Genomic DNA, 12,337 nt, shown 5'->3' with positions numbered 1-12,337 from the left:
CGGGTAAACTTTAGAGATAAAGGGTTAAAACGATAATTTTTGGGTTTCCAGGGAAAAAATGATCATTTTGTATCCGGGGTGAGATTTTGGCATGGCAACGCTCTGAGCACAAATTTATGTTATTTTAAATTTTTATGCATTATGTTTATGATTTTTACGCCATATGATAATCACGTTGCATGCTTGGTTTAAAGGAAAAAAATTATGTATATGCATGTTTTCATTTAAGTGATGATTATGATAAAACGTTTTGAAAGAAGCGATTTAGATGTGACTAACACGATGACACGATGACAGGTAAGGCCCGGACTCAGTGGGCGGGTGATGCCGTCGCTGATGATCCTCGCCGCCGTGTACCGCGATTACACGTAGATGGATCCATCGACTGACATGATGACACGATGATACGAAAGTAACAACTAAAGTACATAATTCAAATTAAGTAATTGAACACGTATATGATGATACGATTATACATGCTATAATTTTTACCATGCTTTGACAAGACACGCTTATGTATACGATTTTATTGCAGACCTGAAATGTATGTTCATTATGTTATTTTTCGCTGATGTTTGCTACGTATATGTACTTGTTATTACTGGTACAGCTGTGTTGAGTCTTTAGACTCACTAGGCATGTGTGATGTAGGTGAGCATTTTGAGCAGGACACAGGAGGTGCTGAACTCTGAGTAGGCAGCCCTGGTGCGATGACATAACCCGAGGACCGCACGTTTTTCTGCATTTTGAGTGATGATTTTGGAGAGGAGTTAAACATTTTATTTACGTTGAGGATTTCATGATTTTTACTCATTTACGTTTACGTTGATAATTGGTTAGTTTTAACTGCGATATTATCATTTCCAAACAAACACGATCATTTTTAAATGTTGTTTATAAAATGAGAGCTTTAAAATATATACATATATTTCCACAATATAAAACGAGTAGAAGTTTAAGTTGGTATCAGAGCAAGGGTCCTGTATAGGGTTGTGTCACCGCCAGCTTCTGCTGCTCAGTCTTCAAAGCCTCAAGTCTGTAAGCTTTACGATTTAAATGTTTTAAATGATTTATTGTTATCACCTGCATGATTTCATGATTTACGCATTATGATGATTTACTACTCATGTTTTAACTGTTTTTACGATTTAAGGTCCATTATTCTCAAAACTAGATTAATTTCACGATGGGTTACGTTTTAATTGGACTGTATTCAGATATGCCTCCCAGATGCGAGCCCAGGATGGTCAGAGTGGATGATATTCCTGAGGGTGGCAGGGGTCCTCCACCACCACCATTAGGGGACTCAGCTACCGGAGTTCTCGAGGGTATGGCTAGACTATTGGAGTAGGTACAGTAGGCTGCTAGACAGCAAGCTTGAAATCTTTGAGCAGTTCCGTAGGGGTCCTCCACCACAACCATTAGGGGTACTACTGATCCGTTTGTTGCAGAGGGATGGATTTGGTCGATGAAGTTGCATTTTGATTATTTTCAGGTGAGGGATGGCGACCAGGTCAGGTGCATCATCTATATGCTGAGGGATGATGCGTCCCTGTGGTGGGAGGGAGCCGCACATGCTGGGGATGTGGCTACTCTCACATGGGCCAGATTCAGGGAGATGCTTTTCGGGAAGTATTTCACAGATGACGTCAGGGGCCGCCTGACGAGAGAGTTCATGAGACTCAAGCAGACAGATTTATTAGTGGCGGAGTTCATCCGCAAGTTTGACAGGTACTGGCACTTCGTGCCCATGATAGCAGCGGATGCCGCCCAGAAGCTGAGGCATTTCTTCGATGGACTGAGACCCACAATTCACCGAGACGTCATGCTGATGAGGCCGACAGATTATGACGAGGCCACTACCTGCGCTTTTCAGGCAGAGCAGGCATTGCGAGACATAGATTTTGAGATGCAGTGGAAGCAGCATCAGGCCCAGTCCAGTGCACAGCCACAAAATAAGCAGTACACATGGCAACAGAGACAGCAGGGGAAGCAGAATCCCCAGGGACAACACAGGGGGCCAGGATACCAGCGACCACCCCCGGCACGAGGGGCTCCTAGGCAGGAGGGGGGACCACCGTGTCAGCAGTGCAACAAATATCATTATGGAAAATGCATGTGGGACACCTACAGATGCTTCGTATACAAGCATGATGGGCACAAGGCTGCAGATTGCCCTCAGATCAAGGGTCCCACTACCGGCTGGACATGTGTGATGCATACCGAGGAGGCTGAGGCGGAGCCTGGCTCTACTTTGATTACTGGTAACTTTTACGCTTAAGTCTTTTTATTTATCTCTTTGCTTGCATGTAATTGTTTGATCAGTATGTGATTTGACTGTTGGGATCGATAACATAGAAAGAATTAGGATGCTTGTTCTACCTAGTTTGGGACTATTTTCGAACTTCTGGAATTTTGGGGATTAATTTACAAATTTTGATTTTTCTGCGGCTGAATTTTGAATTTTGGGAATTGATAATTGGGTTAATTCATTAATATTTTGAGGATTTTGGGTTAATTGTCGATAAAGAATCATTTAAATTCAACAGTATTAGATTTAATGGTATGTTTTGTCACATGTAGGATATATATTGCAGGTGTAGCCAAGCATGATTGCTAGACTCAGGGGCTACACATTCGTTTATATCTGAATCTTTCGTGAAACGACTAAGGAATATACCAGTAGTGATGGATTCAGGATTCCGAGTATTGATTCCATCTGGGGATCAGATGTTAAACATCCATGATAATGATAGGATTGGAGCTCAGATTGCAGCAGAAGACAGTAAGGGCAGATCTGGTAGTACTACCGCTGCCAGAGTTTGATATTATACTGGACATGGATTGCTCTCTTCTCATGGAGCATTCATTGATTTTCGCCAGAGTTTAGTGTCTGTCAGACCTACCAGTGGGAAGCCGCTTATCTATGAGGCAGCTAGACATCTGCAGCTCTCGCACGTCATTTCCTGCATGTGTGCGAGGAAGCTTATTAAGAGAGGCTGCCAGGCATTCTTAGCCAGCATTGTATCAGTGACGAAGCCAGTCAGTCAGAGGCTGGAATATGTAGATGTGGTCAGCGAGTTCTCCAGCGTGTTCCCTGACGATGTTTCAGGCATTCCACCAGACAGAGAGGTAGAATTCTCTATTGAGCTCATGCTAGAGACAATGCCGATATCTAAGGCACCCTACCGATTAGCGCCTGCAGAGATGAAGGAGCTCAAGGATCAGATACAGGATCTACTGGATAAGGGTTTCGTTCGCCCTAGGTTTTTCTCATGGGGCGCACCAGTGTTATTTGTTAAGAGGAAGGATGGCAGCATGCGTCTGTGCATTGACTACCGAGAGCTGAACAGAGCTACAGTGAAGAATAAGTATCCATTACCTAGGATCGAAGACTTATTCGATCAGCTTCAGGGAGCCTCAGTGTTCTCCAAGATAGACATTCGATCTGGATACCATCAGCTGAAAGTGAGAGAGTCATATGTGCATAAGACAGCTTTCCAAACGCGTTATGAGCACTATGAGTTCTTGCTAATGCCCTTCGGTCTAACGAACGCGCCAGCGATCTTCATGGATCTCATGAATCGTGAGGACAGTATTGCAGACTTTACAGGATAGACGACTTTATGCCAAGTTCAGCAAGTGTGAGTTCTGGCTTGACAGGGTGCCATTCTTGGGCCACATTGTATCTCAGGATGGCATTGAGTTCGACCCCAGCAAGGTAGAGGCAGTCAAAGATTGGCCAGTTCCGAAGAGCGTGACAGAGATCCGCAGTTTATTGGGATTGGCAGGGTATTACAGGAAGTTCATCTAAGGCTTCTCTTCTATTGCGGTGCCTATTTCCGCTTTGACGAAGAAGAACGCCAAGTTTATATGGGAATCTGAGTGTCAGGAGACTTTTGACCGACTGAAGCAGACCTAGACCACCCCACCAGCGCTAGCTATGCCATCGGAGCAGGGAGAGTTTGTGGTATATACAGATGCATCGAAGCTTGGTTTAGGCGCAGTTCTGATGCAGCAGGACAGAGTGATAGCCTATGCGTCCAGACAGCAGAAGTTTCATGAGAAGAATTATCCGACTCATGACCTAGAGCTAGCGGCAGTGATATTTGCCCTGAAGATCTGGAGACACTATTTGTATGGGGAGAAGTGCAGGATTTTCACAGATCATAAAAGCCTGAGGTACTTCTTCACACAGAAGGAACTGGACATGCGTCAGAGGAGATGGCTTGAGCTGGTGAAGGATTATGATTGTGACATTAGCTGACATCGGGGTAGGCTAATGCAGTTGCAAACGCTCTGAGCAACAAGCACGCAGTGATAGCTCATCTGTCTGACAGAGACCGTTACAGGCTGAGATTCAGATATTTGTGTGTGCAGTTTATGCCAGGGGCGAGGCTCCGAATCTTGCTACTCTGACAGTACAGCCGACTTTGAGAGACAAAATCCGGATAGGGCAGACTTCTGATGAGCAGTAACAGAAGTGGAGACAGAGGGACGAGGCTAAGGGCAAGAGACTGTATACAGTTTTGGATGACATAGTCAGATATAAGGACCGCCTATGGGTTCCTGACAGTGATTTCTTTTGAGCAGATATCTTGAGTGAGGCCCACAGCACCCCGTACTCCATCTATCTCTGGAGTACGAAGATATATAAGGATTTACAGACTCTGTATTTGTGGCCGGGCATGAAGAGAGATATTCTGCGGTTTGTATCCAAGTGTTTGACATGTCAGCAGGTCAAGGCAGAGCATCAGAAACCTGCAGAGAATCTGAGACCACTCCCTATTCTCGAGTGAAAATGGGAGAATATTACTATGGATTACGTGATGGGAGAATATTAATACTGGAGGGTTTAACGCTATCTGGGTGATTGTTGATCGACTCCTAAGTCGGCTCATTTCTTACCGATCAAGAAGACATTCACCATGACTCAGTACGCAGATCTGTATATTAGAGAGATAGTCAGACTGCATGGGATTCCAGTGTCCATCGTGTCAGACAGGGATCCGAGATTTACGTATGTATTCTGGAAGAGTATTCACCAGGCGTTGGGTATGAAGCTTTTGTTCAGTACTACTTTCCATCCTCAGACAAACGGTCAGTCAGAGAGGGTGATTTAGATTCTGGAGGACCTACTCCGAGAATGTATGATCGACTTCCAGGGCAATTGGGAGCCGAAGTTACCTCTTGTGGAGTTCATATACAACAACAGTTATCAGGCATCGATAGGTATGGCTCCTTACGAGGCACTCTATGGGAGGAAATGTAGGTCGCCAGTTTATTGGGATGAGGTAGGCGAGAGAGCAGAGTTGGGTCTAGATATTGTCAGACAGACAACAAATCTAGTGGACAGGATTAGAGACAGGATGAGGATTGCGCAGAGCCTCCAGAAGAGTTATGCTGATCAGAGGCGGCGGGATCTTGAGTTCGCAGTAGAAGATCATTTTTTCTTGAAGGTCGCACTGATGAAGGGTGTGATGAGGTTCAGGAAGAAGGGCAAGCTCAGCCCAAGATTCATCGGACAATTTGAGATCCTAGAGAGAGTTGGGACGCTTGCGTACAGAGTTGCATTATAGCCGAATCTGGCGGAAGTTCATTATGTGTTCTACGTCTCCATGCTGCGAAAGTACATGTCGAATCATTCCCATGTGATTAATTATGAGCCATTTCAGCTGACACCACGCCTATCTTTTGAGGAGAGACCCGTGCAGATCTTGGATAGGCAGGAGAAGAGACTCCATAATAAGGTGATCCAGATGGTCAAAGTCAAGTGGCTGAATCACTCCGAGGAAGAGGCCACTTGGGAGACAGAGACCGAGATGAGGAGTCGATACCCGGAGTTATTGGTACATTCTAAATTTCGAGAATGAAATTTTGTTTAAGGGAGGAGAGTTGTAGGGTTCAGACATTTAATTCACGTAACCTGAATGCATGCAATCTAGGATTTTTATTTTTTAATTATGTGTTTATTATTTTTATGCATTTTATGAATAACTCATGCATTATAGGATTTAATTCGTGACTTTTCTAAAGTTCATGCATTATGGTTTCTAGATGAATTTCACGCTCGGACGAAGGACGGAGACCGAATAATTTTCAGGAAAATTATTTTAATTACACGTTTTATTTTTATAAATTAATTTAAATTGTTTTTAAGTGTAATTTTCAAAATGAGAATTTGTGGGTATTTTTACTTGCGGGATTTTTATTTTTAACGCTACGTGAATTTTATCGAATCGGGGGATTTTTTAAGAGTTCAGCTAATATTTTCAAAATCTTTCCAACATGAAATATTTTTCGGGAATGCGTTTCGTTTTAATTGGCCTATTTTTAAGTTTATTGGGCTTAATTATTTTTAAAACTTTTCATTACAAAATTAGGGCCCAATATCTAATAGTTTATTATATAATTAACCACCTAAACAGACTTTAACCTAAACCTAATAGTTTCACCAGCCGAAACCATCTTTTTCAGAACCCCTCCCCTCGGCTTCACCCCCAGCAGCTGAAAGCATCGGATTTCTTTACCATTCTTGCAAAGAAAAGTTCCCGGTGTCCCCCCCGTCTCGTTTCGTTCATCAACTACCTAAGGAACGCATTGTAATCTCGTTTTTGCATCTCATATGCTAAATACATGCTGATGTGTGTTAAAATTGTAGCAAAGCTTTCGATCCAACCAATAACATGTAGGATTTTCGGTCTTTGTTCATGCAATGCATTTCTTGCATCACTCACGTTTTTCTCAATTCTTGATGCAACGGGCTACGATCCTTGAGTGTCTAGAGGTTGTTGGTAAGGTCAAGTTGTTCTCATGAGGGGTAGGAAGGTTACTGATGTGGTACGACGTGTAAGGTTCGACCCACACGGCAGGGACCTCGCTGAGGCTTAGTCCAGACCCTGGTGGGTTTGAGAAAAGGCTCGGAAGGGCTCGGCTTGAGTTGGACCCATCCTAGGCACTATGGATCGAAAGGGTAGAAGTTGGCTTCGATTAGGGTGCTTGGGGGAGAATAGCGAGTGTAGGGGGAGCTGTGGCTTGCATGGGGCCGGTGGCTTGGTTCAGGGCATTCCTTGGTGTCTGGTCTAGGTCCACAGTAGGTGGGTTCATGGCTGGAATGATGGGTATAGCTTGAGGCGTGAGTTTTTGGGAGAAATGTGTGCATGAGGTGGTGAGTTAAGATAGGACCGAGAGTTTTGTCATGTTCTGGAATTTTAGCCGTGGGTTTGGGGAGCCTAATGACATTGTTTTAGGACCTATTTAGTGTTTTTAAAATATGGTAAAAGTTGTAGAAGATTTGGGTAAATTTTGGATCGATTCGGATTAAAACCGGGACCCCGATCCGAGTTTTAAAATGAAATATATAAGCTGTGATTTGGCTCGAGTTTACGACTAGGAATGCTTTAAAAATAGTTAGGGACATTTTAAGGAGTTTGGTCTTCGGGTAAAGTTTAGAGGCCCAGGGTTAAAACGATGTTAAAACGATAATTTTTGGGTTTCCAGGGACAAAATGGTCATTTTGCACCCGCGGTGAGATTTTGGTCATGGAAACACCGTGAGCACAAATTTATGTTATTTTAAATGTTTATGCATCATGTTTACGATTTTTACGCTATTATGATAATCATGTTGCATGCTTGGTTTAAAGAAAAAAAATTCGTATATGCATGATTTTATTTAAGTGATGATTATGATAACACGTTTTGAAGAAAGTTATTTAGTTGTGACTAACACGATGACATGTAAGGCCCGGACTCAGTGGGCGGGTAATGTCGTCGCTGATGATCCTCGCCCCCGGGTACCATGGTCACACGTAGATGGATCCATCGACTGATATGATGACATGATGATACGAAAGTCACAACTAATGAACTGAATTCAAATTAAGTAGTTTAACACGTATATGATGATACGATTATACATGCTATGATTTTTACGATGCTTTGACAGGACACGCTTATGTATACGATTTTACTGCAGACATGAAATGTATGTTCATTATGTTGTTTTTCACTGTTGTGTGCTATGTATATGTACTTGTTATTACTGGTACAACTGTGTTGATTCTTTAGACTTACTAGGCGGGTGTGATGCAGTTGAGCATTTTGAGCAGGAGACATTAGGTGCTGAACTCTGAGTAGGCAGCCCTGCTGTGGTGACATAACCCGAGGACCGCACGTTTTTCCGTATTTTGAGTGATGATTTTGGAGAGGAGTTAAACATTTTATTTACGTTGAGGATTTCATGATTTTTACTCATTTATGTTTACGTTGATTGGTTAGTTTTAACTGCGATATTTTCATTGCCAAACAAACAAGATAATTTTTAAAAGTTATTTATAAAATGAGAGCTTTAAAAATAAAAAAAAAATTATTTCCGCATTATAAAACGAGTAGACGTTTCATGTCCTATGTCACGATGGTCGCTCACGGGATACTGCATCAAATTGGGAAGTTCATTGTTATCATGGCGAACAAAAAAACAAAGTACTGTATCATGGTCTTCTGCTGAAGCCGAATATCGAGCCATGTCTTCAACCACATGTGAAATTGTTTGGATCATTGGTTTATTTTCAGACATGGGAGTGCAGTTACAAGGTCCTGCCATCTTATACTGTGATAATAAAGCAGCCTTACATATTGCAGCAAATCCCATGTATCATGAGCGTACCAAAGACATTGAAATTGACTGTCATTTGGTGCGCGAAAAGATTAAGGCAGGATTGATCAAGACGGAGCACGTTAAACTTCACAACAACTGGCGCACATATTCACCAAAGGGTTGAGCAAAGAGCAACATGGTTTTTGTTGTCCAAGCTTGGTGTTCGTGACCTATACAAAGCTTGAGGGGGGAGAGGGGGTGTTGGTTATAAGTCGTGTTTTGTGTTTCTATTAATGAGTATCACGCTTGTTCAGTTAATGAGAAAAATGTATTAATGTAACTTTGTACCAGCAATAATAGCTAGCTTTCTGAGCTCACTTCAATGACAGCAGACTTTAGTTTCTTCATCCTTCACCTTCTTTAACACTGTTTCCTTAAATTCTCCTCATAATAACAAGAAATTGAATATTTTCTACCCCTTAATTTCATTTCAAGCATAAATAAATATCATTGGGATGAGAAGTTGATGTATCCGATCACTTTGAATAAATATTAAAGTAAACTGATCATGATAAAAGAAGCTTCATTTCATCATAATCCACAAACAGCAGATCTTTTTTCATAAATTCATTTTTTTAAATTAAGAACACTGTAAATAGGGTTCTTTATGAGTAGGGAAAAGCCAAAAAAAAAAGGAAAGAAAGAAAAAATATTTCTGGTGTTGATGAAATAGTTTATTTCTATGAATTAGATTTTATTTCCTTTGCTAGCATCACTGCATGCATTATGTGAGCTGTCTCTTGGCTGTCTTCTCTACTACAAATTTAAGCCATTTTCTGGTGTTTTCTGCCTTTCGAAACTACTCTCAATCGGTGCAACTCGCGCAGACGTCACTCGACTAAATTCCTCCATCCGTCCTACCAACTTCTTTAATTGCTCAGATACATGCAGACAAAATCATACAGAGATCACTCTTCTAACCTCAGATTCTTGTGCACACTTAGTATTTTTATTTATATAAAGGTGTATGTTATATGCAACGAGTTACAAAGGGAAAAAAAAGAGAGAGAGAAAATGGTGATTGACTTGAGGCAAGTGATGGCTGCAATCCTTACATTCTCCATGTTCATAATGCTGGGAAACATGATCAAAAGGGATCATATTGATCCATTTTTTGTAAGTTCAAAATATCCTTTCCTCTTTAGTTTTATCAATTAAATGTAGAGTTTATGATCGATATATATTTTAAGCTATATTGTCAAGTATAAAAAGGATTTCCTTTTTTCTGTATCTTCATTTTTGGCTAAAACAGCTTGTAGATAAGGTGTAAAAGATCAGTTGACTTGTTGAAAAAATAGTTTTGAATTTGAGTCGACTTGCATATTTCATGCATTAAGAGAGGACAGTTTTTTCATAATCAACTAGTAATTAATCATGTTTGATTTTCTTTTTTTCCAGTTGAGACATCAAAAATTTTGTTGGTGTTTCCTACTTTGAAAGTGATCTATATATGAAACAGAAATATTTTACTTTTTTCATAACTTTATGACATCCAAATTCATAGAAATTAAAATCCATGCCATTGTTCATAAATTTTCAAAGATCGATCGATAAAACGAGATAGAATTTTAAAAGTTGTAACAGTAAAAAGTGCATATATATGATGGATGAATGAATGAATTTTCAATAATTTATGGAAGGAAACCGCGCAAGAGTCACCCGGAGCCGCTGATAACGAGTTCAGAGTTTCGAAAAACAGTGAGGTTGTATTGGTTGAAGAGAGTTACGGCCCCTGGCAGCAACATGACTACAAACCAGCCAAACGTTGCTGGAAAAAACCGACATTCAGTAAGTTTCATTTCCAAATATAAATATATTTTATTAGAAATCCAATTATGTGTAGAATCTTGTATCAACTTTTTATTATATTTGTTTGTTATGCAGAAGGAAAAGGTCAGTCGAATGGATACATCTTTTTCTCACTGACTCATGGCCCTGAATTTCATGCTTCCCAGGTTTTATTAAATCTTATTTTCTCTCTTCTCCAAGAAATACATTAATTATATGGTAACATTGTATTTGTTGTATCTCAGGTAGCCAATGCTGTTGAAGTAGCAAGGCGTCTTGGTGCAACACTTGCACTTCCTGATATAAAAGGAACTAAATTCGGAGAAAAAAAGTAAGTCTTGTCATGAAAAATCTTCTAGTCATGACTTTGATCAAAGTAGGACATACTACAAAAAGTTCGGAAAATCATCCAATAAGTTAGTCAAGATAAGGTTTTGATAATCTAATTAGCCAAAATTTAGTCTCGAATTTGACAAAATAAAAACCAAAATCATAATGAATAATACTTAAGTTACAACAAATATATTGTATATAGATATATAGAACAATTATATATATCGCGATACTTTACGAATTATCTATTTTGTATTGGATTTATCCTGAGATTTTGATGAATGAAATTTTTGCATTAAATTTTTTGTGTTATTAAGAATTATTTCAACTCAATTTTACCTTTTTTGTTTGTTATAATGTTCACGCTCGATATAACTTTTTTTCAGGTCTTTCCGAGACATCTACGATGTCAACAACTTCGTTACAACCTTGAAAGGAGTAGTCCGAGTTGACGAGCATCCACCCATTGAACTATCAAACTCGAAGCTCCCCATTGTGAGGATCCCTGAAAGAGTTTCGGAGGGTTTCATCGGCTCAGAAATTGAGCCCGTTTTTCGTGCCAAAAGAAACTTGAGGATTGTCACTCGCTTCGATACTTCACCGATAAAGGCAAAAGAAAACAAGTTAGCAAGTACATCCCAATGCCCTGCTATGTTTGAAAGCCTTAAACTTCAGGCTGAGTTGCAAGGACTTGTGGATTCGATGGTGGGAGCATTGCGAAGCCTGAGCCAGACATCTAAGGGACGTTTTGTCGTCATCGACCTAAGGTCTGAAATGCTGCAGAATAAGAGCTGCCTGGAAGCTGACGCATCGAGTAAACAGTGCTACGATGGGGAGGAGATGGCGAAGTTTTTGACGAGGATTGGGTTTAAAAAACAGGTAACTGTGTATTCAACTCAGACAGAATGGCAGGGTGGCAGTTTCAAAGAATTCAGGAATGCTTTTCCCAACACTTTTACTAAGGTCCGGTAACATTAGATAATTAATTTCTTGAAGATATTTCGAAGTCCTTTTATTTACCACAAAATAAACCTCTGATGGTGACTATATATTAACACTTTGCCATGCTAGGATGTCATAATGCCGGCTTATGGAAAGGCGAAGTTTTTAAACACAGAAATGGCAGAATATGAAAGGTTACTCGACTACTACATGTGTGCGCAAGGAGACGTGTTCGTTCCAGCAGTCACAGGCAGGTTCTATTCCAGCGTCTTGGGGCAGAGGATTGCTTCCGGCAGGACACAAGTGTTTGTTCCTGCCGAGAAAGGTGGTGCCTCTAATGACTTCTGCCACCGATTACCTATCCCTCTATATACGAAAGAAGAATCATGAGGCGCACTCATGCTTTTGTTAAAACTAAGGGACAACTATAAATATTAGTTGTACAATGAATAAAAGAATATCCCGGCAGCTTTATAAAGAGCCGTTGTAAGTTGTTGCTTTGCGCTCGCAGCTCATAAAGAGTTGGGACTATGCATTGTACGTAAATGTCTTCTATTGTCGACAGATGTTTTTTGTGTTGTTATTTTGTGCCATATCTTACTAACAGCCAGAGTTC

At 40.6% G+C, this 12,337-nt stretch overlaps 1 protein-coding gene across 1 annotated transcript; it reads left to right on the top strand.

The window, feature by feature from the left end:
• Positions 1–9,672: 9,672 nt before the first annotated feature.
• Positions 9,673–12,111, top strand: LOC140817834 (protein MANNAN SYNTHESIS-RELATED 2-like). The gene is made up of 6 exons (XM_073177627.1): positions 9,673–9,774; positions 10,299–10,446; positions 10,543–10,613; positions 10,692–10,777; positions 11,166–11,742; positions 11,851–12,111. Exons 1-6 carry the CDS (start codon positions 9,673–9,675, stop codon positions 12,109–12,111), a joined length of 1,245 nt encoding a protein of 414 aa, XP_073033728.1.
• Positions 12,112–12,337: the final 226 nt, after the last annotated feature.

The sequence above is a fragment of the Primulina eburnea genome, chromosome 17, assembly GCF_022965805.1.
Source record: "Primulina eburnea isolate SZY01 chromosome 17, ASM2296580v1, whole genome shotgun sequence".
Lineage (NCBI taxonomy): Eukaryota > Viridiplantae > Streptophyta > Magnoliopsida > Lamiales > Gesneriaceae > Primulina > Primulina eburnea.
The sequence above is the reverse complement of the archived record's forward strand: the minus strand, read 5'-3'. Positions and strand labels throughout refer to the sequence as shown.